Source organism: Dipteris shenzhenensis, chromosome 13, assembly GCF_047967505.1.
Source record: "Dipteris shenzhenensis isolate YYH24624 ecotype China chromosome 13, Dip_SZ_1.0, whole genome shotgun sequence".
NCBI classification, from domain to species: domain Eukaryota; kingdom Viridiplantae; phylum Streptophyta; class Polypodiopsida; order Gleicheniales; family Dipteridaceae; genus Dipteris; species Dipteris shenzhenensis.
The window spans coordinates 18,328,266-18,355,656 of NC_141608.1; the positions used below are offsets into that span (position 1 = coordinate 18,328,266).

Below are 27,391 nucleotides of genomic sequence, written 5' to 3' on the forward strand. Positions count from 1 at the left end.
TCAAGAGAAGTAACTGCCAAGGTCCTAGGTGAGGGCGTAATGGCATTGACTAGGTAGTTCTAATAGGGCTATGGCCTAGGTGCATGTAAATGTGCAAATTGCCAAGGGGCAATTGTTTTTTAAAGGAATTCCAAGAGAGGGGTGAAAAAGGATGCATCTAAGTAAGGGCCTAAAATATAGACATGTGGCCAGGAACTATCTAGGGAATTGTGGTCTAGTGAGAAGGAAGAAGCGTAGCGTAGGTCTAGTATTATCGCATGAGCTGCGAAGAGAAAGAGAGGCGGTATTACACATACAAGCATAATCTTGCCAACTTCCGTACAGTTGTATGTACGCCAACCACACGTTGCTGAATCAATCGCCTTTCCGTACGGTACTTGCAAGTAAACCTGCCCTTGCCGTACACCTGCGTCATCCATACACATGACATTTGGTTTCAGTCCTTGCACAGGTGAAATTTGGAGCACAGGGATTTTGCAAAACTTGAGCATTTTGCATTTGGACATTTTGCAAAATTTGAGGCTTTTGCGGGAGATTTGCAATTTAGCCAAGATTTGCGGCTTTCAGTGCATTTGCCCTCTTTTGGATGCAATCTTCCTGAAGAAATTGGGGCTTTGGCATTCGGATGCAATTTGGTAGTGTACAAGCTGTTTGGACACTTTGCATGCATTTTTGGACTCAAATTGAGTCACATTGCAGACAGTTACCATTTTTTGCAGTGTTTTTTGGCAGTTTTTGGGCATTTGCAAGACATTTTAGTGCATTTTGAGCCTTTGATAGGCTGATACAGCAAGTTGTCCCTTGGTTTTAGACACCCATTTTCCTATATTTGGGGCTTTTCAATTTTGCAGGTGTTTTGCAAAGAGATCTGGCATAGATTCAAGTGAATTTATGCTTGTGGGCTGTTGCATTGAGCAATTGATTGGCTATTTTCTCATAAGTGAGCAATTTGCATCAATATCCCCAGGGATTTGTGTTGTGCATCTTCATTCCCAAAAAGGAAATTTTTTGTTGGTATTTGCTGCATTTTCTTTGGCAGTTATGGCCCAGAACAATTCTTTGGAGACCTCACACAGGAGAATAAGTTGGATGGTACCAACTACTCCCTATGGAGTTTTATGGTTCGCAATATCCTGTTGGCAAACACTTATGGGACTATGTCAATGGGAATGAGCCACACCCAGACAATGTGGTTGCACCTGCCTCTCCTCCTCAACAAGGTGGAGGAAGGGGTAGAGGACAAGCTCAAGGTGCAGGACAATTGCTAGGTGCAGCAGCTGCTACGGCAGTGGCTCCTACACAGGATCAAAAAAGGTGGGATTTACGTGATGCACTAGCACTTTCAGCTATCTCCCTTTTTGTCAAAAGGTTTATCATTCCGCACATTCGGTCATGCAAGACCTCGAAGGCAGCTTGGGATATTTTGGAGAGTATGTTTTCAGCCCACAATGATGTCAAGGTCTCATTCCTGAAGAGAGAGTTGACTCATACTCAATTCTTTTCCTGAGTCTTATCTTGGCTTTCACACCTCATTGAATTTGTCATTGAGGGGGGGTGGCAACCCTCTCACTTTTCATGAGTTGATAGGACTTTTATTGCAGGAAGAACAAACCAGAAAGAACATGGCTTCACGAGCTAGTGAACATGCGATGTTTTCGAAATTCAAGCCCAAAGGGGAGAAGCAGCATGAGCAGCATGCAAATCAACCTTCACATCAGCATAAAGCTGATTCTGGACAACCTTCTCACAAGGCTAAGAATGATGCAGAGAAACCCAAGAGAAAGGGTGTTTGTCATTATTACGAGAAGCCGGGTCGCTACATACGGAAATGCAAGAAAAGAATTGCCAAGGAAAACAAAAAGGATTCCGGTATGGCTATCACAAATTCAGCTCCTCATGCACATGATGGTGTTGATGCTTCAGCCGACCTAGTGGAAGAAGAGTATGCCTTTCTGACTTGCAGTCCTGATTTTCAGGTGGTTGCTCCAGACATTACAGCCACTTCTGAGGATGACTCTTATGCTCTGACTTGCAGTTATGATCCTTCTAAGGATTAATGTGCTTTCAATGTCACAGAGACATTGAATAATTGGTACTTTGATAGCGGTCCACCAAACATATTGTAGGCTATCCATAGATGCCACTTATACCTTGGTATGAGCCTTGTAGGCCTAGTTATAGTCAGTTAGGACTCTTGGTACAATTAGTTTATGTACCATCTAGGTCAGTTAGGACACTTAGTCCAATTAGGACAGCTAGCCCTAGGGTTTTGTTATGTTGGCTCTCCCTTGAGCCTCCACACTTAAATTTTGCAGCAATCTATTACAACATTTCGTTTTTCTCCATTGTGCTTCCATTTTTGAGCTTCCATTGCTTCCAACACCCAAAAGTGGTATTAGAGCAGGGAATCCATTCCCTCAGCCATTGACAACTTTCCCAAGCTGTTTGGCAGCCTCTAGCTCTCATTCTTGCTGGTCTTGCTAGTTTTCACACTCCCACGAGTGTTTAAGACCTTTCCAAGCACTTCTGTCACGAAAAACCTCATTTTTGTCACGAGAAGACTGCACTTTGGAGCAACTCTCGCGAAGGGAACTGTTTTTCGATGCATTTTCCAGCCTGCTACAGCAAAAAACAACCACATCCGAGCATTTACAGCATCTATACGAAATTTCCTACCTGTCAAGAAAAATCCGTACGAAAATCCGTACATGCGTCAGAAATTGTACAAAAATCCGTACATGTGTCAGACATCATACGGAATCCGTACGTGTCCAAAATTGTACCGAAATCCGTACATCTATTCAGAAATCGTACAGAAATCCGTACATCTGTATAAAATTCTCGTACTTTCTGTCCGGTTTGTCAGAATTTCAATACATTCACTGCAGTACGGGCTGCCTTAGGGTGCGCGCCAATCATTTCTCAAGTTTTCCAACATTTCGGAGCTATCTCGAGCTGCGCGCCAGCATTTCAAAGCTGCCTCCAGCTGCGTGTCAGCATTTTGGAGCTGCCTTGAGCTACGGGCCAGCATTTCAGAGCTGCCTTGAGCTGCATGCTAGCTTTTTGGAGCCATTTGGAGCTGCTGAATTGATCCGGATACTTCTCTTTGAGCCCTTCCCTCCTCATTTGGCATCCCTTTGCCTCAGGCTGCGAGCTTCTCTCCATTGGATCTCTTTCTCTCCATTTCTACGTGCTCTCCTCGTCGTGGGAGCACTTCTTTTGCTGTAATTCTCATTTCCAACCCTCGTTTGCTAGCTTTTAGAGCTTGTCACTGCTGTTCATCATTGGGTAAGCACTTGTTGCATTGGCTTTTTCCAATTTCTACTTCATTTGCATTTTGGAAAAGCCTCGTGTTGCCTTGGAAGGCCTCGTGTTGCCTCGCGCAATTTTTCTTGCAACAGGTATACCTCGGGACAGCAGAGTCTTTTGCAGACATAAGCTTTAAAGCTTGGGCAAATTTTTGGCACTTGATTCTAAGGGGTTGCCTTTCTCTCATTTGCTTTGCCAGTTGGTGCATTTGCCTTGTATTTCAGCACCGTGTCTGATGGCACCAATTACCCCATGTGATCATACATGATGGGACATGTTTTGGTTGCCAAGAATCTATGGCATATTGTTTCAGGTTCTCAGGCCAAGCCTACAAGCACTGTTACTAGTGCTACACCTGCAGCCTCTACTTCTTCAGGTGGGTCTTCAAGTGATGATTCTACTGCTACAACCAAGACTCCTACACCTCTTGCTCCAGGTGCTTTGCCTCCTCCACAGGAGCAAATTCAATGGGATGGTCATGATGCCAAAGCACATGCCTTGATTGCTCTTTCAGTGAAACAGGTTATTATCCCTCATATTCGGTCTTGCAAGACAGCTAAGCAAGCATGGGATCAGCTTGCATCTTTGTATCGGGTGTGGAACGAGAAGAGGGTTGCCTATCTCCGCAAGCAGTTGAAAGATTTAAAGCTTGATGAGGGTGGTAACATGAATGCCTATCTCACTAATGTGAAGGATTTGAAAGAGCAGTTGGCCAACATTGATGAGATTATGCCTGATTCTCAGCTGGTTTCTAATACCCTTGATGGGTTGCCTCATTCATATCAAGGCTTTGCTACTACATTGAGGTTGGTTGCAGGGGGTGATGCCAATCATTTCTCATTTGACCAACTTGTTGCTCTTCTTCTTCAAAAGGAGAAAAGTCGTGTGAATCGCAATGCTACCATGGTTAGTAATCAAGCATTTGCTACCCATCATAAACACAAAAGTAAAGGCAAGGTTTCAGCTGGAAAGCCCTCTCATTCCCATGCTGCCTCTTCTTCAAGAAATAACAAAAAGAAGAAGAGATGTAACTATTACAGGAAACCTAGGCATGATATTTCTGAATGCAGGAAGCGCATAGCATCTAAAAAGAAAAAGAAAGAGTCTGGTCTTGCAGTATCTGGTTCTTCTAGTGCAGAAGATCGACATGAGTCCGCTGATTTCGCACAAGACCACCATTGGGCTTTCTTGGTTACATGTCAGTATAATCCTGATGTTCATGATGCTTGTATGGCAGTTTCAGATGTTCGTGATGCCGCTTGATGCCTTTGTTTCCATCCGATGCTCGAGATGATGTTCCATCTGAGGTTGTCCCTCGTCCATCTGATGGTCATTTACAGCCCCATGTGCATGCAGAAATTCAGCCTGATATGCCTATCATTGATTAGGATCATTTGCACCGAGCTCTTGACCAGGAGAGAGCAGAAATTTAGGAGCCTAAAAAGGTACCCTGTTGGCTCCTTGACACATTAAAAGACAGCAAACAAGACACTCCTCTGCCAGCCCGTACGAGAGCAGCTGTCTGGAAAGAGCATGCTAGTTTTGTTGCTTATGCTTTGGTTGCTACAGCATGCAATGAAGAGCCATTACGTCATCAAGATGCCTTTCAGAATGATTGTTGGATGAAGGCCATGCAAGCTGAATTGGACTCTATCCATCAGAATGACACTTGGGAGTTGTGTGATTTGCCTTATGGCAAGAATGCCATAGGGCTATGCTCAGCAGCATGAGGAGACTTTTGCTCCCACTTCCACGATCACTACCATTCACATAGTTATTGCCTTTGCTGCCCACTTTCATTGGCAGATTAAGACAGCTTTGCTTCATTGGCATTTGCAGAAAGAGGTCTATGTTTCCCAACCTCCTGGCTTTGAGGTTGACAGTTTTGAAAGTAAGGTACGCCGCTTGAAAAAGGCCCTCTATGGATTGAAGCAGGCACCTCGGGCTTGGTATTCGAGAATTCATTCTCATTTGCTCACACTTGGCTTTCAGAACAGCCCTACAGAGGCTACCCTTTACATCCACAAGCGTGGGACAGATTTGCTGATTTTAGTCCTTTATGTAGATGACATGCTTGTAACTGGGACACATGCTCAGCAAATTACAGATTTTAAAGTTGATTTGCAGCAAACATTTGCTATGTCTAATCTTGGTCTTCTGCACTACTATCTGGGCATTCAATTTGCTAGCAGTGAGGGGGACATTTCAATGTCACAATCCAAGTACATTGGACAGCTTTTGCAGCGTTTCCAGTTTGAGGATTGCAAGCCAGTATCCACACCATTAGAGACTGGCTTTCACTTCTCTTCTGAGGATGGCAACGGTGCATGTGTTGTCACTCTTTATCAACAGGCAATTGGTTGTTTGATTTACCTATGCCATACGAGACCTGATCTACAGTATGCTGTCTCACAGTTGAGCAGATATATGCACAACCCATCTATGCACCATTGGCATGCCATGAAGCATGTTTTCAGATATCTTAAAGGCACTCAGCATTTAGGCCTTCTTTATGGGGCTGATACTTCACTTGTCATGCATGGGTTCACTGATAGTGATTGGGCTGGTTGTTCCGACACTCGTGTGTCACATAGTGGCAACTGTTTTATGCTTGGTACTTCATGTGTTTCTTGGTTCAGCAAGAAGCAGAGTACAGTTGCTACTTCTAGCTTTGAAGCTGAGTACAGAGTGGCTTTTACAGCTACAATGGAGTGTGTTTGGCTTCGGAAGCTCCTTGCAGATCTTTGTGCACGTCAGACTGCTCCTAATGTCATCTTCACTGATAGTCATAGTGCTTTGGCTATCGCGTGGAATCCTATTTTCCATGCTCGCACAAAACACATTGAGGTTCACTATCACTATGTTAGAGAGCGATTATCAGCATGTGATATTGAGTTGTCTTATGTTCCCACTGAAGACAACTTGGCAGATCTTTTTATGAAGGCTCTACCTCAACCTAAGTTTGAGGCTTTTCGACAAGCTTTAAACTTAGTACCTTTTGTAACTTGATCTGTTGTACTCTGTACAGTCATAGGTTGCTATATCCTACGGGACGAACATGTGCAACCATGGCACTAGATATTTAGGTATCCTAAGCCATGTCTAGGATACTTCAGCCCATACCATGGAGGGGGGTTTGTAGGCTATCTCATGGGCTATCCATAGATGCCACTTATACCTTGGTATGAGCCTTGTAGGCCTAGTTATAGTCAGTTAGGACTATTGGTACAGTTAGTTTATGTACCATTTAGGTCAGTTAGGACACTTAGTCCAATTAGGGCAATTAGCCCTAGGGTTTTGTTATGTTGGCTCTCCCTTGAGCCTCCACACTTCAGCTTTGCAGCAATATATTACAGCATCTCGTTTTTCTCCATTGTGCTTCCATTTTTGAGCTTCCACTGCTTCCAACACCCAACACCTATCACTTCCAAGAAGTGTTTGTTTGATTATCTGCATCCATCGCCCCCTGGAAAAAGAGTGTATTGTGCAAATGATTTGTCTTATTCCGTTCGTGGCATTGGTCAGATTGTACTTACAGCCACAGATGGCACAAATTTCAGAACCATGATGTGCTTTATGTACTTGGAATCAAGAAGAATTTGCTTTCAATGTCCTCTCTCAATAAAAGAGAATTTCATATTGTCTTTGAAGATGACAAGTGCGCAGTCCGAGATAGGGAAGATGAATATGCTTTGAGACTAGGGAAGATGACTATGCTTTGAGACTATCTAGCACCTAGCACGATGTTTCGTGGTCTTTTTCAGCTTGATGTTTTAGAGAAAAGACCACATGATGCACTTGCAGTTTCTTCTCCCGTTGCTTCTATGCAGAATGCGGAGTTATGGCATGCTAGATATGGGCATACGAGTTACGGCAACTTGATGACACTTCAAAAACATTCTATGGTTGATGCTTTGCCTCCTTTGGAGACGCCTCCCCCTCATGCCTGTCAAGGGTGCATACTTGGAAAGATGCATAGGTTTCCCTTCAAGAAGGATGGTGTAGTACGAGCTGTTCGGAAATTACGGCTTGTTCATATTGATGTTTGTGGTCCCATGAGGACTCCTACATTGGGTAATTATCTCTATTATGTCACCTTTATTAATGACTACTCAAATTACACTTGGGTCTATAGTTTAAAGAAAAAATCAGATGTGTTTAAGCATTTTCGACACTTTGTTGCCAAGGTTGAGAATGAAACAAGCCTCACGGTTCAGAATTTACGCACAGATAGAGGGGGGGAGTATATGTCTGAAGAATTTGAGGCTTATTTGAAAGACAAAGGCATCACACATCAGCTTACAATGAGGCTTACCCCTCAACAAAATGGCAAAGCTGAGAAGAAAAATCGAACTCTTATGGAGATGGATAGATGCATACTTACAAGCAAAAAGTTGCCTCACCAATTTTGGCTTGAAGGTCTCATGTGTGCCAACTATGTTTTGAATGGGGCTCCCACTAAGACTTTGAGAACAAAAACTCCTTATGAAGTTTGGCATGGCAGAAAGCCTTCAGTGGATCATTTTCATGTCTTTAGATGTGTTGCATATGCCCATGTGCCTGTTGAGTTTCAACATAAGCTGTCCGACAAAGGCAATTAAGTGCATATTTGTTGGGTATAGTGCAGAGAGCAAAGGTTACCATCTCTACAATCCTGCTTCACGCAAGATTTTTGTTAGCAGAGATGTAATCTTTTTAGAAAATTCAGCACATACACAAGCTGAATTTAATGTGCCCATTTCTTCTACATCAAATGATGTCTTTGAACGTATATTACCTCTTGCTTTGGGTTCTCCCACTGATATGCCTTCTGAAATTCAGGATATACAACCAGCCCCTCCTGTTCCACATGCCCCGATTCAACCCCAGGCTGATCCCATTCCTCCACACGCAATGGAAGATGCAGTTAGAGAGGAAAGGACATAAATTCAGTCTACCAAATCAGTTCTTCATTGGTTGCTCCAAACTCTCAAGGAGAGTAAGCTTGATGCTCCTTTGCTTGGCAGAACTCGTAGTGCATCGAGACATGAAGAGGGGCCACATTTTGTGGATTCAATGTTTATTGGTGCACTTCTGGATGAAGAAGAGCGTGACTCTTTTGAGTAGGCTCAAGATAATGTGCATTGAGGAGGCTCAAGATAATGTGCACTAGATGAATGCCATGAAGGATGAGTTGCAATCCATTGATAAGAATCACACTTGGAATCTTGTGGATTTGCCACCAGAGAAGAATGCGGAAAGTACCAAATGGGTTTTCAAGGTCAAGCGAAAGCCCGATTGGTCTATTAAAAGGTACAAGGCAAGGCTGGTTGCAAAAGGTTATGCTCAAGAAAAAGGGCATTGATTATGAGGAGACTTTGCTCCTACTTCCAAGATGAATACTATCAGGTCAGTGATTGCCATGACTGCACATTTTGATTGGCATGTACATCAGTTGGATATAAAAACAGCTTTTCTTAATGGCGACTTGTTGGAAGAGGTTTATGTCAAGCAACCTCCCGGTTTTGAGGTGTCAGGTGCAGCACATAAAGTATGCAAACTGAGTAAGGTTTGTATGGGCTGAAACAAGCTCAACGAGATTGGTATTCAAAGATTGATGCCTTTCTGACCAGCAAGGGTCTCACTAATAGTCCAACTGAAAGTACCCTCTACATCAAGAAGGATGGGGGGGATATTTTGTTTCTCATTCTTTATGTAGATGACATGCTGCTCACAAGTTCTAATGAAGGAATAATTGCATATTTCAAGGCTGAGTTGAGAGCCACATTTGATATGTCAGATTTGGGCATATGCTTCATTTCTATTTGGGGATCCAGTTCATACAAGAGAGACGTGGCATCATTATGTCTCAATCCAAGTATGTGCAGAAGCTTTTGGATCAATTCAAGATGCATGATTGCAAGCCCATAGCCACTCCCTCCTATGCCAATCATACAAGCTGAAGAACTCACACGAGCCCAACTAGCCCAAAAAGGAACGGAACTAGCCAAGGTCAGGGCTGCTAGGAAGGAAGGAAAATAAGTATATCGTGAGGGTATAGCCCTCATCAAGGAGTTCAAATCAAAATCAAAAGACTCTTAGTCTTAAACTGATGTATGGCCTATTATATCTCTTTTATTTCAGTCTACAATGTAGGTAATCTAAATAACTTGGAGTTGCTTTTTGCACTCCTTGGGGGCTGTCTTGTGCCCTTCCTAATTAGATGTATTAGCTTGGAGGTTTCTTTGTTGTCCCATAGACCTATGGTCTCCCGTGGACAAATCACCCAAGGGGAAGCTGCAATACTAGAATGGAAGATGTGGTTAAAAGGATACAGCAGCCACCAAGGAGGAGTTCATATATGATGCTTTAGAAGACAATAACGAGAGGAACAGCAAGTTTTTAAACGTCTTGGTTCGAGGCCTTACAATGGGAGATACTCCATTGGCGGATGCCAAGGCTTTGCTCACCAAATGTGTGTACACCTTGCATGTGAGACAGCTTGGAGAGTGGGCAAGGTTGAGACGCTGGGAAAGCCACTGGCGATGACACTCCGGACAGCAATCGACAGGTCCACCCCCATGAGTATGAGGGCAACATTGAAAGGAACTAAGCTATACTTGGATGATGACCTCACACTCCCACAACAAGAGAACCAGAGGGAGAGAATGGTATGTGGGATGGCAGCTCAATAACAGGGAAATGGGCTGCATACAAAGATAGGAAAGTGATGATCCAAGAAAGAAAGAAAGAAATATATACTAACATCCGTGAAAGGCCTCGCGGGCCCATGGGACAAAGTACAAAAAAACAAGCAGCCTTACATCATCTGGAAAAATCTAGAGAGAATCGAGGGAGTGCCAAAAGTAGCTCAGCCCCAAATTATTATAGCATAACTACATTGAAATACTATCTTAAAGGTGGCCTCAATAACATCAGTTCAAGACTGAGAGTCTTTAGGTTTGGATTTGAAATTTCTGATTAATGCTTTTCCATCCCCCCAAAGAATGACCTACACTCTTTTTAAATGGTGGCAATCAGTATCGTACCATTTCATCGCAATAGAGAAGAAATCACACGAGTTCATGTTTGTGAATTCCTAATCGGCTCATTGAACATTAGCAATGGCCTAAGCTCAAAACGGATGTGCATGATTGATTATATCACAATTCCTTTCTACATTATATTACTAAGAAAGTTTGAGTCCGTAGCACTACTGCACTCAAACATAACCTTGATTAACCATTTATACAAAGCACAAGTAGCACTCTTTTAATTGTAGTTGCCAAGTGGACCAAAATGAGGCACTTCATTCTTTCGATGGAGAATGTGTGGCCTTCCAAGTCACATAAATATTCCCTAGTTCATAGTATCACATAGAATTCCAAGGTGTATGAATTACTTTATCAAGATGTTTGCAATAACTCAGATCATCATCCAGCATGAGTAGTGGAGAACATCCACCAACATATGGACAATAGAGTCACTCCGTAAGTGTTCAAACATATATTCTACGCATCTCTTACTAGAACACAGGTTTTATTTTCTATTTGTAGAATGCATTTCTACTAGAAAGTAAGTTAAGTGTGATAAAGTTAGAGTTGCACACAAGAGTAGAAGGCACTCATACAAGACCAAGCCATGAACTAAACCATGGATACAAGCCAACTAGCCCAAGAAATTATCTAATACATTGAATTCCACATACGAACATGATAGATTCAAGACATTGCTTGATTAAATGTCCACAATGCTATGAAGATGAATAAGCTATATCGTAATAGCATGGGTGTTTTAAGGGGTATTTTTAGCAATGCTTCCTGGTTTCAAATCCCTTAAAGGCAATATGTAACATAGCCCTTGTTGGAAGTTAAGGTGTAGATGTTCAAGTACGCTACTTCCACTGTGTGTACCCTTTGTTGGCCGATTTCTAACAAAAAAGCCAGCCAATACATTCACTTAGGGAGGGCACATGGAAGCTCCCAAGGGTACAAAAAGCAACTTTCTACATTACATATTAGAACAAAAACATAATTGTCCATGCATCAATTTAAGACTAAGAGTCTTTTGATTTGGATTTGAACTCCTTGATGAGTGCCACGCCCTCATGGTCTACTGCCCATTTTCCATCTTTCCTAGCAGCCTTGACCTTGGCTAATTCCATTGCCTTTGTTTCAATTGAGCTCGTGTGATTTCCTCAGCTGTCCATTCCTAAGTCCCCTTTCAACTTGTAAGATTGTCAAAGACACTTGATTTGTTAATCTTGTGAGTCAAGTGTAATGGTAGCATGTCCTCTAAAGTTATGGATTCTAGTTGCTCTGGCATCTTCATCATCGTCAACCGTCCATTCAATGCTAGGCATCGCTGCTTTGCTATGTGCTGGAGTTTCACTAAAAAAGTCCTCCTCTTTGTACCATTCTTCAGGGAGGCCCCCTATTCTAATATTCATAATTCAGTGCATTGTCACCTCTGGCTTCATGCTCCTTAATTCTTGTTGAATGTCAGCTTTACTTGCCTTGGTATCAGCCTCCACAATCAATCCTTATTAATTGTTTGTACTTCGATGTGAGCTAGGTCTTTGACTGTACAGACTGGTTGAGGGGTAGGGGAAGAGGCCTTGCAAGTCTTCATTACCTCATCTATTACTATCTGCTTGGCAGGTCCTTCAAGAACCTCAACTCTAGCTGTCACGACTGCCAACTGCAACTTCAACGCATGCACCTCCTCCAGTAAACAGATGATCTGTTCTTGAGGTCCAACAATGGGTCGATTGAACCCCCCTCCCTTGTATGTCTTTGTATATGGAGAAGGTGTCAAACCTGCAGCTGCAGGGTAGAGAACTCTGCTGGTTGGAGAGGGTGAGGAAGGGGATTTCGAATAGGAACAATTGGACATATCTATAACTACACACGGGTTGGGCTGGGGGTCCAACCCAATACCGATTAGAGAGGCTGAAAGAGGGGCTGCTACTGCTATTGCCTGTGAACCCTAGATTGAAGCTTGAAGCTGCGAGCTGTTTGGCGCTAGCTGACCCGAACTTCTGGAACAGTAAGTCTTGGAGCTTCAAACTTTTTGAAGCTGAACTGTGGGCTATCAAGTTTGACTTGAACCTGGAGCTACTGCTTACAGACGCGCAACCTAATTGTGTAGCGTCACAACTAGCTGTGTGGTGGCATGACCTAGCTGTGTGGTGGTTCAGCCTAGATGTGTTGGGTGATGATCTGAACGGTGATCTCCTTCTGAGCGGGCGCAGCGATGGTCTCCTAGGCGATGGTGATGACTATCTGCTGAGGTGACACTCGCTGAGAGAGTGAGGGGGGAAAAAAAGGTTGATTAAAAAACTTTCAAAGACCAAAGGGTCTATGAGACTGAAAGAACTTGATACAACAAGGGCTGAAGCCTCTGAGTGGGCATCAACACCCATGATGAATATTGTCAACACCCACTTCAAGCATTCCTCATCTCTCTCTCTCTCTCTCTCTCAGAAAGATGCTTGTACATAAGGTAACAGAGAGAGCTTTCATTCGCAATAAAGGCAGGCCGCGGCATATGGAAAAAACAAAACAATATGGTGATTCTCGCTTTATTAAAGATTAAGCAACCAAGCTACCTATAAGGAAGAGACATGCCCAGGGTCTCTATTGCACTAGCCATTGTGTTTGCTGTGTACATGCCCCCACATGCCCCTGCACCTGGACAAGAGTTTCTGAGTACTTTCAAGCGTTCCTCATCACTGATAGTCCCGTTCACGTACTCCCCATACACCTAAGCCACATAATTTGCATCAGTTGAGAGTGTATAGTAGGTTGCATGCAAATAATTGATGGAAAATCTGAGTCCTCACAAAAAGCAGTCATAAAATACACAAACATATCGGAGCTTCCCAAAAGAAGACAAAATACTGAAGATGGAAACCTCAACTTGCTTGAATACCTGGAAAGCTGAGATTATGTCATAGGAGTGCCCTTCAAAAATACCAGGCTGCACATGCATTGAGACAAAAAGACTGGTCAATCTACATTGATTATGTGGCACAAACAATGCCATTCATAAAAACCCATCTCAAGTCTTTTCCTAAATTATGCAGCATGCTTTCCATTTTTCACTGTCCAGGATACAAGCCAAGATTCAATAAGAACAAATAACACAAATGTCAAGTTTAGCAGATGTGCACTTATTGTCTAGGAAAACCACATTTCTTAACCCAACCTACAAAAAGTTTACTTGGACATATCATGGAGTTCCTGTCATAGGCATCTGCAGCCCATGGCATATCTTCCTTGCTAACAACCCCACAGCAGACAGCAGATCCAGGAGCAGCCAGCAGTATAGCAGCAGCTGTACGGTCTGTATGGACTGCTGACAGAGATACCAGGTCCAGGCGCAGGTGCAACAGATCGTAGCAGTGCCAGTCACAGCAGTTGCAGCAGAGGCATAGCAATCCCAAATCGCCATGTGGCACATCGGCTGCTGCCACAGTCCTGGTCAGGTGGCTGCAGGTCGGCCAATTTGTAGCAGCCACAGACTGGGTCAGCCAGTTCAGCCCTGAAATCCTATAAACGAAGGGTTCCCCTAATCATTTAGGCATGAGTCTTCCTCCAGATTTGGCCAACTCCCTCAGCAACAGCCACCTCCAGTGCAGCATGCCTGGGTTCTGATTCAGCAGTAGAGAAGAGCAACAGCAGATCATTACCATTGCCGTCTTCCATCTAAAGGAAGGAGTAATCCTTCATCAACAGTTGTAATTTCAGCCTTTTGGCACCAGTATCCTTCATTCTTTTGGCTCCATTGTATTCAGCTTTTTGACCAGATATATTACAGAAATACTCTCTTCAGAGGGGGGGTTGCAACCCAACCCAGCTTCAGATTCACACACCACGTGTCTTTGTGTGCTTTTCTTTCAATTCTCTCTCTAATTCATTCAGTAGTTTATAGGAGAGAGAGAAGTAAGACTTCTCCCTATCATGTCGTTTCACAGCTAGAGTTTTTTTTCTCCTAAGATAGTGAGGTTCAGAGAGGGATTTTTCACTGGTGGAGGGTACTGACGACATCCGGCAGAGATACCATGGGTTCTAGTGAGCAATCCAACCTTGGGGTGGAAAATGAAGTCAGTTCCATAGCCCAACCAGAAGCACCTTCAGCACCCTCGCCTACAGAGGCGTTAGTGACAACTTCTGCCATGGTGACAATGATGCAGGCCATGATGCCTAGGCTGATTCACAGGCAGTAAGGTGGAGAAGATCATTCTGGACAGAAAGTCTACAGACGCTCGAGGTGGAGCACGCGGGCTTGAGTCTAGAGATATCCGGTAGATAGTAGAAGTACCTTGTGGTAAGATCAGAGGACCGCACCGATGGTGGGACTCTGGATCCATCTCTTTTGTATTGTGTCCATAGCTTCGGACGGAAATATATTATTTTGGTGGTTTCTATATCTAGCTGGATCATTGTCTATTGATGAGTCTACACATCTATGCGATGCATATAAGTTAAAGAAGTTTGTGATTCCACTCCCCACACACACAGTGTGAGCTCCTGGTGTTAGAAATGTCATTGCCCCACTTGTGTGTTGGAAATAGAGGATAGAATCACTCACACCTCACTTCCTATCTAGCTCATACAACACTCAGAAAAACTGAAAGAGAGATAGGACAAAACTCAGATATATTCCTCCACAATCATGGGCAACAAAAGCTCAAGGACGAGCGTGTACAAACAGCCCAAGATGCTGTCAATGATGCTGAGCCTCTTCCTCTCCCTGTGCGCTTGCCTATGTGCAAGGCTGTAACCGCAGGTGATGAGGAATGAGGGGGGAAGGGGGGCTTTTTATAGGAGGGGCTAGGCCCCCTCAATCTGGCCGACCAGGGAGTCGGCTCCCTGCCCAATGCACCGACCTGCCAGCCCACCAACCAACCAGACTGGTCGACCTTTGCTGGCTGATCAGGCCGGCTTGGGCCAGCCCTATTTAAGGGCCCATAAGCCCTGCTTATGGGCTGCTGTTGCAGCTCCCAACTCCGCCCGTGTGCACGTCCAGGAGGCGCCTAGGATGCTGCGCCATCTTCTTGCTGCAGCACGGGTTCCCTGCCAGGTAGGTCTTCTGCCTTTTACCTTCCCCTACCCCCTATGGTCTCTTGCCCCCTTGTCCCCACATATCTAATACCCCCTCTCAATGTCACAATTGTGGGCCGATTCCCATGTGTCGAATGAGGTGTTCCAACTGCTCCCTAGGAAGCACCTTCGTGAAAACATCCGAGATGTCGTCGTTGGTTCGGCAGTATATCAACTCTATGACTTCTTCATCGATGAGTTCTCGAACAAAGTGGTAGTGGACCTCGATGTGCTTCATCCGTGCATGAAACACGGGGTTGTTGGTGATCGCTATGCAGCTCTTGTTGTCGCACATAACTGCAGTCGCATGTGCTTGGGCCACATTCATGTCCTCCAAGATCCACTTGAGCCACAATGCTTCACATGCCACTATACAGGCAGCCATGTACTCCGTCTCTGTAGATGAAAGGGCGACAGTAGGTTGTTTCTTACTCAGCCATGACACGGCTCCCGGTGAGAGTAAGAAACAATATCCAGAGGTCAATCTCCGAGTATCAATGTCACCTGCCCAATCACTATAACAGAAACCTCCCAACTCAATGCCTCTAGTATACGTGATGCCGTAGGTGCAGGTACCCTTCAAGTACCATGGCACCCTCATACCTGCGTCCCAATGAGCCTTCTTGGGTGTGGCGGAAAACTGACAGAGCAATCCAACTGCGAAGGAAATGTCTGGTCGAGTATTGGTGAGGTAATACTAACTCTGCACCAAGCGTCGATATAGTGATGAATCAACCGGCTAAGATGGATCACGCACACTCAACTTCGGACCAATTTCCATGGGAGTCACTGCTGCTTTGCAATTTTCCATCTCAAAGCGTTTGAGCAGTTCCCTGCAATACTTCTCCTGTGAAATAAAGATACTGCTCTTTCCCTGCTTCACCTCAATCCCAAGAAAGTAGTGAAGTATGCCTAAGTCAATCATCTTGAACTCCTCCACAAGAAGTCTCTTGACCTGAGCAATTTTCTTCGTATGATCTCCAATAATGATAAGGTCATCCACATATAGAATCAATACAAGCCGCAAATCCCCCTCTGTGTCGAGATAGAGATTTGCCTTTGATGGACTCCTCTGAAGCCCAATCTTCTGAAAGAAAACATCTGTCCACTGGTACCAAGTTCGGGGGGGATGTTTCAACCCGTATAAGGCCTTCTTCAGTTTGCAGACTTTTGATGGGGATCCTAGAGTCTAAAATCCTAGTGGCTGTGCCACATATACCTCCTCCTCCAAGTTACCATCCAAAAATGCAGACTTGACATCCATCTGAAAAATAGGCCAACTGTGATGAGCAGCCAAGGCAATGACTATCCGAATAGTCACCATCCTAGCTGTGGGGGCCAAGGTCTCGTCGAAGTCAAGTCCTTCTCATTGTGCATAGCCTTTCACCACTAATCTTGCTTTGTACTTGTCCAAGCTCTCATCTAACTTGAACTTAGACTTGTACACCCATTTAGTCCCGACGACCTTTCGCTTGGTTGGTTTGGGCACTAAATCCCAGGTGTCATTTTTCAAAATGGCATCCATCTCTGCCTTCACGACTTCCTGCCATTCTGGTATATCCTTCACTTCCTAGAAGGAACGGGACTCCGCTAGTTGAGCTACCAAAGCGAAGTTCACGGAGGGAGTCTTCATGTTTCTTTGAGACCGCCGCGCTCCGAAACTACTCTCGGGTATGTCCATGACCCGTGAGTCTCCTAATGTCTTCAAATACCATTGAGATAGCTTCTTCTCAGGTGGAGGTGCTTTGGATGGAGTTGACTTGGGAGCTGCTCCTCCTCCTCCTTCAATCGGCTCCACCTCGCGGATGGTGACTTTGGGTGGGGCTAACGCCGGAAGTTCTGAAACCTCTTCGACAGGCTATGGCTCGTTCTCTTCAAAGATCACATCCCTGTTGATAAGGATCTTCTTCTTGTCCAAGTCGAATAGGCGGTAGGCCTTGGACTCTTCGATGTATCTCACAAAGATACAGCTCCGGTTATGGGGATCCGGCTTTGTTCGCTCATCTTTGTGTACATGCACAAATGCTTTAGAACCGAAAACCCTTAGATGAGATATGATGGGCTTCTTACCATAATAAGCTTCGTATAGAGTCTTGCCATCAACAGCCTTGGTCTTGTTTCTGTTGAGGATGTGAACAATAGTGTTCACGGCTTCACCCCAGTAGGCTTTCAAGACATTCCTCCCTCGCAACATGGTCAACCTTGTCTCTGTGACGATCATGTGCTTCCTCTCAGCAACTCCATTTTGCTGAGATGTGCGAGCTGTAGTGAGCTATCTCTTAATCCCTTGCTTCTTGCAAAATCCATTGAACTCGGTAGAAGTAAACTCTTCTCCTCTGTCGATGCGGAAGGCTTTGATTACCTCCCCACTCTCCTTCTCTACCTGGGTCTTCCAGTCTTTGAATTTCTCGAAAGCCTGAGATTTCTTGGCCAGGCAGAATACCCATGTCATGCGATTGAAAATCATCAACAAGTAAGAGAGAATACTACGAACCTGTAAATGAATTTGTTGCATTGGGCCGCAGATGTCGGCGTGAACCAACTCGAGCGGCTTCTTGGCCCATGATGAGGCCTTCTATGGGAACTTATCCCTGTATTGCTTGCCTTCCACGTAAGCCCTACAGACACGATCATTGCTTGCAATCGGTGGAAGTTCATCCACCATCTGTCTTCTGCATCTCGGAGAGAGTGCCATAGTTGACGTGACTGAACTGCCCATGCCATAAACTGGATCTTCCATGGTCCCCGTACACCAACAAATATAGCCGATGCTCCTCGACATCTTGTGCAACACCTGTTCTTTTGCCTTGGATATGAAAGTAACCTTGCCGTTGTCGAATAATACCGACATATTGTGCTTGTCCATCTAACTTACATACAATAGGTTCTTGCACAAATTTGGTACATGCGTACACCGAAAATCAACTCCTCGTTTCTTGTAGTCGTAATGAACGGAATACTACCGACACCCTTCACAGGGCATGACCGGTTATCTCCAACAGTGACCTTGGAATCGGGATGCGTACCTTCTATGGTTTTGAACCACTCCTTGTTGGACATGTGCTTTGTAGCTCCACTGTCCACATACCAACCTTCCTCTCCTTCACTAACTACATAAACGCAGCAATACTCAGTGATGATGAAGAGAGCGCCGGTCGTGACGTTTGCCGATTCAGTCTTTGGCTCCTCCTGGGACTTGGACTCCTTGAGGCCCGCCTTCTTCTTGCGGCACTCTTTAGCGGAATGACCAAGCTTCTCATGGTAAAAGCACTTCATCTGCCTCTTTTTCTTTGCATCCTCTCTTGTTTTTGTTCTTGGAGTCTTTGAACTTACCCTTGCCGGGCTTGTCCCTTGCCATGAGAGCCTTCTCGTCCGATTGCGTAAACATTTTTTCCCGAGCCTCTTCCTGCAATAGTAAAGGCCCAAGCTTCTCGAAGGTGAGAGGCTTGGTCCTCTGTCCTGTAGTGGTCGTAATCACAAAACTCTTAAAGCTTCGAGGTAGCTTGTGTAAGATTAACAGTGCCAATTGACTTGAATCTACCTTCTGACCAACTACCGCGAGCTGGTCCCTTACCATCTTGACTTTTGTCGAATGGTCATGAACATTGTCTGTCTCATTCATGTCCAGATTGTAACAGTTGGTGTTGGAGCATCGATATCCGAGATGAATTGTATGTTTCATACAAATCCTTCAAGATAGCCCATGCCTCTACAAACGTCTCAGCTATCTAGATGTGCGGAAGAATAGAGTTCACCATGGTCCCAATGATTAATGCTAGGGAGTGGGCATCTCTCTCTTCCCAATTCTCGAGCTCTTCACCATCCACTAGAATGAGAATCTTCCCATTGTTGTCCAACAAGTCTTCCGATTTTGCCTTCACCCCTGTCGTTAGCTTCCACAACTTCCGGGCCACAAGATGGCTCCGGATCTTCATTTTCTAGATCGGGTAGTTCAACACGTCTAGCTTCCCCGACTCTCCCAAGTTCAGGATTGTGAATGAGAGGAATCTCGAGGAGGAGGAAGGAAGAGAAGGGGCTGAAGAGGCAACAGTAGAATCTTTGTCCTCCATCCTTGCTGTAATAAAGAACAGTAAACTGAATTTACAGCGAAGAAGTTGACCACGCAGCAAACCTGAGTGTCGATTGGAGTCGCCTTCTAGCAGAGGTACTCCGATCTAGAGCTGTGAACCTAGCTCTGATACCATGTTGGAAATAGAGGATAGAATCACTCACACCTCACTTCCTATCTAGCTCATACAACACTAAGAAAAACTGAAAGAGAGATAGGACAAAACTCAGATATATTCCTCCACAATCGTGGGCAACAAAAGCTCAAAGACGAGCATGTACAAACAGCCCAAGACGCTGTCAATGATGCTGAGCCTCTTCCTCTCCCTGTGCGCTTGCCTGTGTGCAAGGCTGTAACTGCAGGTGATGAGGAATGAGGGGGGAAGGGGGGCTTTTTATAGGAGGGGCTAGGCCCCCTCAATCTGGCCGACCCCAGGGAGTCGGCTCCCTGCCCAATGCACCGACCTGCCAGCCCACCAACCGACCAGACTGGTCGACCTTTGCTGGCTCATCAAGCCAGCTTGGGCCAGCCCTATTTAAGGGCCCATAAACCCTGCTTATGGGCTGCTGTTGCAGCTCCCAACTCTGCACGTGTGCAGGTCTAGGAGGCGCCTAGGATGCCGCACCATCTTCTTGCTGCAGCACGGGTTCCCTGCCAGGTAGGTCTTCTGCCTTTTACCTTCGCCTACCCCCTATGGTCTCCTGCCCCCTTGTCCCCTCAAATCGGGGGCTCACAGGTGGGCCGGTGACCTTCTAACACTGTAAGCCCCCGATTCGAGGGGACAAGGGAGCAGGAGACTGTAGGGGGAAAAGGGCTTAGGTCACCTAGCTGCATGGAGGACTGCGCCAGCAAGCCTACGTGGAAGATTGCACCAGCAGCATTGTACAGGGGCACACGGAGCAGTACCAGGACCAGCCAGGAGCAAGCAAAAGGCCCACAGAGGGTGCCTATTTATAGGCCAGACCAGCCCAAAAGGGGCCCTGACCAGGTCAGTTCAGTTGGCTGCAACAGACTGGCCTGGCCGGCCAGTTTCAGGGCACCAGGCCCTCCTATAAAAGGGGCTCCATTCCTCCCTCATTCTCCATCACCAGCACTAACCTGCCTTGCACCGCAGAAGGGGGGGAGAATACTCAGTTCTTGCTAACAGCAACCTTGCTGTCCTTTGTGCTCATCCTTGAGCTTTTGTCTACCCACTATTGTGGAGGAATATATCTGAGTTTTTTGTCCTATCTCTCTCTCTATCTGACCTGCCTTGCACCGCGGAAGGGGGGGAGAATACTCAGTTCTTGCTAACAGCAACCTTGCTGTCCTTTGTGCTCATCCTTGAGCTTTTGTCTGCCCACTATTGTGGAGGAATATATCTGAGTTTTTTGTCCTATCTCTCTCTCCGTCTCTTTGAGTGTTGTTTGAGCTAGATCGAGAGTGTGAGGTGTGAGTGATTCTATCCTCTATTTCCAACACCTGGGCTATTCTCTCAGTCTTCCACTGTGCATACCCTCTGTTGGGTGATTTCTAACATGGTAGTATCAGAGACCAAGTAGGAGGCTCAAACGTGTGGGAGCCTGAAGGCACGGACCTTGATGAAGGACGACCCTGATTCAGAAGCTCTTGCCAATCGACTTCCAAGACTGGAGGACAGTGCCCTTGCGAGAAGGAAGGTGACTCAAGTTCAATCAGGTGCAAACAGAAATCTGGTCTACGGAAGGCTGAGTTTGAGCGACTTTGCTGTGTGGTTTAGCAGCAAAGATGTCAGTTTCAGAAGCCTCTTCAGTCCCTTCTCTCCCATCCTCCTCCCCCAGATTCCTTTCTTTCACCATCCCTAGCTTTGGAGAGTCTGGGAAATTGGATGGAACAAATTACACAATCTGGAAGGTAAAGATCCGGAGTCATTTAGTGGCTCGGAAGCTATGGAAATCGACAACGGGAGTGGAGGCGAAGCCGGAGGATATGGTGGACAAACAAGGCAAGATACTCATACTACTAGATGGAGAGGAGCTCGAAGCTTGGGAAGACATAGATGCCCATGCCCTAACATTAATCATAGGGACTACGGCGGACTCTGTGCTTCCTCACATCCAGATGGCCGACAAGTGAGTAGAGGCGTAGACCATTTTGAAGGATCCGTACGAGATAGATAACACATCCCGGATCTTGCTTCTTCAGCATCAGCTCTACAACCTGGATATGGATGAGAGAGATTCGGTACATGACCACTTGACGAAGGTCAAGGTGGTGAGGGATCAACTGAAATCAGTTGGTCAGAAGGTGGACTCATGCCATTTGGCCTTGATGGTACTGAGGAGGCTACCTCAGAGTTTCAAAAGCTTTGTTACGACTGTGACAGCAGGAGAGAGGACCAAACCTCTGACTTTTGAGGAGTTGGGTCCATTACTGTTACAAAAAGAAGCTACGGAGAAGCTCTACAACAACGACAAAGATAACAAGGCGTTGCTGGCGAAAGATTACGCTGGCAAAGGAAAGAAAGAAAGAATTTATTAAAGTCTTCGGAAGACCGATGGGTCTATGAGACTGTGAAAATCCTGATACAACGAGCTATGGTAGTGGAGCTACTAAACGAGCATCCATACCAATGCAAAATGCAAAATGCAAAATGCAAAAAATGCAAAAATGCAGAATGGCAGTACTAAGTCCTAAGTACAACATAGTCATGTCAATGGTCGACTATATATCAATCTCAGCATCATCATCAATATCATCATCATCCCCAACAACAGCAAGATATCAGGATGGATGAGACAGTGGAGGCATGAAGTCGGCAATAGAGTGTTGTCGGCCACTCAAAGGTGCGGTCTTGGCACGTCTCCTGGTCGTAGCTCCGCGTCTAACCAGGGCTACTGTGACCCCCGTCGGTCGGGCTCCGACTCTAAACAAGGAGGGGATGTCTCCAAGTGTGATCTGTGTGTTGACCCTCTGTCTGAGTTATCGGGTCACGGGCTCCGGGTCACGGTCATGTCGAGGCCTCGTCTTGTTGGGGTCCATGTGATCTAGCTAAAAGAACTCCGTGATAGAGCTCTGAGAGGGATCAATCGAGAAAGAAGTATGCTCCTGTCTCCGTGCTCGGAGTATCCTCTCGTGGTATCTAAGTGCCTCATGAATGAAACCTGTCAAACACCGCTGGTCTGGGTAGGAGAGGAAACGGGCTAAAATCCCATAACTATCCCTAAAGAGGCAGTGGAAACGTCCTCGGATCTCATAGTACACAAGACACCTGAAGATGAAATGCTGCTCTATCTCAACCTCCTGTATGTCACACAGTGTGCATATGCGCCGCTCCGTGGGTAGTCGCTCTGCTCTGCTGCTCTCGATGCGAAGTCTGTGTGAAGAGACCAGGAACTGCCCAAGAGAGATCCTCAGCGAGTAGGGTAGGTAAATCTGTGTGTATCCTAGTGGGTCAATGAAACCCTCCGCTATGATATGCAAGAAGTGATCTCTGTAGAAGCTAAGCTTCACTGGGAGTTCACTCGGTTCCAACCAGGTCCGAAAAGTGTGTAGCTGTAGTAGATCCTCACGGATAACTTGGTTGACCTCATGTGATAAGAGACGAGAGAACGGAGCATCCATGCTATACTGGAAGGGAGGTAGTCTATCCATGTGGAGCCTCAATCGCTCAAACCATCTCTCTGTACGTGCATACCAGCACCTCTGATCTCCTCCTGTTGCAAGTGCCATAGAAGAGAATAGAGCTATCCATGGTAGCCTGCTATCCCCCGAGGTATAATCCCCATATTCCCTAACTCAGTACAGATATGTGATGACCTGAAATGCAGCATCTAGCTGTAAAGGAGGTGACCCAAACTCAGCCTGAATGATCTGGTGAGGAACGGATGACTTACCACAAATCATTCGTGATAACATAAGAACCTATAGCCGCTCCAGACGGGCCCACTTTGAATCCGACAAGTCTGACCCTCAACAAGGGCTACCGTACAATTCCGCTGGGCGAGCTAAGGAGTCAAAAAGCAACCCCTTGGTGCGTGGATCCTGAAAGTGCGAGCAAAAGCACTACCTCTCTAGCCTAGCTAGTGAGGCATACCCTCTACTCAAGCGTGCCTGCATCGCGAGTCTCATAGTGAAGCTCGGTCTGGAGAAGATAACCCCAAGATAAGTGTATGATGAAACTATCTCAACAGATGACCCCGCAAATGTGAACTGCTCCTGACGCATGATGGCTCGAGATGTATTGAAGATCATGACCTTGGTTTTACCCAGGTTGACCTTCAAATCATGGGACCCACAAAAGGACTGTAGTGCGTCTAGGTGTCTCTGAAACCTCTCTGCTGAGAAAGACAAGAGAGACATGTCATTTGCATAGAGCAAAATCTGGATCAGCGTGCCCGCAAGAGAGCAACCTACACCCCCCTGTGTCTGCATCACTGTCTCAAGCTCGTCAATCTAGAGGCCAAACAAGGTAGGTGACAAAGGACACCCTTGTTTGACCCCGATGGTACTCATGATCTCGTCTGTCCACCCGGATCCTGCCCAAACTCTGCCAGAAACTCTCTCGTAAAGTGCCATGACAGCCCAAATGATCTCCTGGTCATAACCCAAGTCCTGCAAGCGCCGTATGAGGCGGGCTCTCAGAACCGTGTCAAATGCCTTGCGGAAATCCACAAAGCAACAATAAACCCTTTGCTTTCGTGACCTCGCCTCCTCGATGATACATCTGAGCGTGAGAATGTGGTCCATGGTTCCATGATCACACCGGAATCCGGCCCATCCTTCTGCTCTAAGTCCTTGACACTCTGCAAGTCTGCTAACCTCGGAGTCAAGTACTGATGCATAAATATTGGACATGACATATACCTAGATGAATCCAGGAACATTCCCAAACTCATCCTCTAAAAACACAACATAGTGCAATTTAAATCTCATGATAGTCACTCACAAGGTTGAAAACCATAAACTCCATCATGCATAGCAGGGACTAGCTACTATGACATCCCCACTGACGGCATCAGCGCCCAACAATGGGTGTAGACCATAGTATAAAAATATGCTCTCACACATACAAATCCACACACCCACGCATACTTAAGCACCCATTTATACAAAGTCTTCGTACTGAGTTTCTGTCGGCACTCCGAAGGTCCTGTAGTTCTTCGGGCTCATGGGATCTCCTGCCTTGTGGATGGGTAAGATAGTGTTAATGGTCCAAGTGTGTGGAAATCCCAAACAAACCGCTTCATTAAAAAGCTTTGCTAAGATCGGGGCTAGGAGGTTAATCCCATATGCAATGAACTCAGTGCATAGCCCCTCATAATCCTTCGCTCGGTCATTATTAAGTTTCATTACGGCATCCTTTACCCCTCCTCTAGTGAAGAGGGTGCAAGATGTGGGACGAGGCATGTGTGAGAGGTTAAAGACCGGCTGATTTGGGATGTCATAAAGTGTGCGTGCATAATCAAACCAGATCTAGGTGTCAATGAGTGGTGAAGGGGACCGTCCTTCTAGAAATCTCTGCCAGAAGTCCTTAGAGTTGTTACTAAACAAAATGTTCAGTAGCTCCTCCTCGTTTCGGCGAACGAAGTCTAGTTTCTTTCTCCGTACTAGTCTACGATATTCACGTAGCATATCTGGTGCGCTTGGAAGACTGTTTTTGGTTCCGAATCTGAGTTGACGACGTAAGGCCTTCCACTCATCATCGTACCAACTATTACAGGTACAGTTCCCCGGGGTGGTGGGCGGGTGGAGCAGGAAATGTGGGGAAAAGCGTGAATGGCAACCTCATGTAGTGAGCGGGTGACAAGGGCAGCACAATCCTCTAGAAGGGGTATGAAGTCAATATAAGCGAGAAGTATGTACAGACGGCCAGAGTAAGAAGGTGAGTGATCCTGATCAAAGCGTATATCATGGTAGGTGGAGTAAGCACTGAGTGGGGTGGAAGATGCTGTGCGAAGGGAGGTGGAGATGCGAAAGAAAATGTATGTATGATCAGCCCCTGGGGGGGAGGTGCTAAAGTGAAGTCAGTAATGCGAGATGTGAAGACAGGGAATCCCATGATGTAATAATCAACACTGGAGCCCCCCCCATGTGGAAAGCATGTGAAACCACCTGAAGCGGGCCATCTGTCAAGACCATTATAGATAATGAGACCATGTATCCTGCCTAGGTCTAATAGGGCCTGCCCATAAGATGAGAATGGATCTCGCATGTCAACCGAAACCCGTAGTATACATGCCTCCTCAAGGTCAACATCTGCCAGTAGAGTGGAATCATCTCTGAAGTCAAGAAGTGGTACCTGGCGGGCCCTTGTCCTCAGGTTGAAGTCCCCTACTAGAAGGACTTCTCCGCGGCTAGAAAAGTCAACGAGGGACTGATAAAGGATAGCGAATGGGGATGTCTCATCATCACCTCGAATATCTCTGGCAAAGTGGGAGGTCTCCGGGGGGAAGTAGCAGACTGCAACAAATAGATCCTAGCTGTCCATGTGTCGTATCTGAATCCAAAGAAATCTGAAATGTGTATCTCTCTACTCTACTGAAATGACCCCCCGAAGTGTGAATCTGAAAAGGACTGCAACTCCACCTGAACCTCGAACTGTACCCCCTCGTCTCATCTCTGAAGGCAGACTCCCATGTATATCCGCTGACTATTGGAAGAGGGCGCTCTGGACTCTGATGTGTCTCTGTATAGAAGACTATGTCGTGGCCTGTATAGGATTCCGAGAAGTTTCCTGGTTCTGACCATAAGGTACCATTACAATTCCAAATGGTGCAGGACAGGGTCTCGGATATCTGAGTCTCATAGACCCCGCTTCCCTATGTAGCAGAGGGGGCAGATGCCCTACGGGGGCCTGTAAGAAGTCATCCCTCTCGTACCACTACCCACTTCCCCTCTTTCGAGCCAACAAAGAGCGCCTCTCCTCAACCTGTAGAGGTGTGAGGTCCTCATCCATAGAGATTGCTAGCTGATCTCGAAGGACTGACCTGCGTCGTAGAGCTGAAAGTCGTGCCTGAGTGTCATGGAATCGTATGATCAGGGGTTGCTCTCAGTTGGGATCTCTCCCCACCCACCATGCCCTCTCTATCCTGTGCTCAGCCACACCTAGGGTAGCGACCACGAACGCAGTCGCATCTACCATCGATGTAGCCTCAGTGCGTGGGATCCCACGTACTCTGATGTTGAGAGCCGTACTGGCTCTCTGCTGCTGCTCCATGAGGGTAGCCGAAATGGTTACCCTTGCAGGTTCCCGCTTGGCCGCGTCAACCCATCTGGAAGTCTCCTCAATAGCAAATTGCATGCTCGCAATCTGTGCCTCGACCACTGAGGTACTCCCTGGGACAGTGTGTATGGCTGTGACCTCCTATCGGAGCTGCATGATATCCTGTCCGAGTCCCTAAATAAGACCCGCCTGCTCCCGAATGGCCCGGCTCTGCTCCTGTATGATGCGGCTCTGCTCCTGGTTGAAGCGAACCTGCTCCCGTGCGAAGCGAGTCAGCTCCATCTCACGCTCACGGAAACTATGTATCTTTGTGAGCAAGGTCTCACAGGCCTCTGGTGTATCAGCCCAACCATATCCATGCTAAAACTGGGCATGAAAGAGTGGGACTGAGTCCGAAACCTGGACATTGACTGAGTGAGGAACGGAGATGACAGTGGAATGGATGAGGCAGTCCCAACGGGGTGTGGGAGGGTGGGCTGACTGAGAGGGAGAGGGGAGAGTGAAGCGTAATGCGGCACAGTGTATGACACCTCCAAAGTAGGGGTCATAAGCTGTGTGAGAGCTGTAACAGGAGAAGAGGGGCAGGGAACAACAACCGGCACCATGGGCATGAGTATGTCACTGATCATAGATGTAGAGGGAGCTGAGACTGGAACTAGAGCTGGGCCTGAAGTGGGGACTAAAGTCGAAGTAGAGATAGAGATAGAGGGAGTTGAGGCTGGAGCTGAAAACGAAATTGACACT

General features: G+C 46.2%; 1 protein-coding gene across 2 annotated transcripts in view; it reads right to left on the bottom strand.

Moving 5' to 3' along the window:
- LOC147895115 (dehydratase family) overlaps positions 1-27,391 on the bottom strand; it is a 67,295-nt gene that overhangs the window by 26,774 nt on the left and 13,130 nt on the right. For both annotated transcript variants that reach the window (XM_087383815.1, XM_087383814.1), the window contains exons 4-5: positions 13,222-13,269; positions 12,899-13,053 (exon numbers count right to left, since the gene is read on the bottom strand). In XM_087383815.1, the coding sequence (XP_087239941.1) occupies positions 12,899-13,053; positions 13,222-13,269 (203 nt within the window). The remainder of the gene's footprint in view (positions 1-12,898; positions 13,054-13,221; positions 13,270-27,391) is intronic.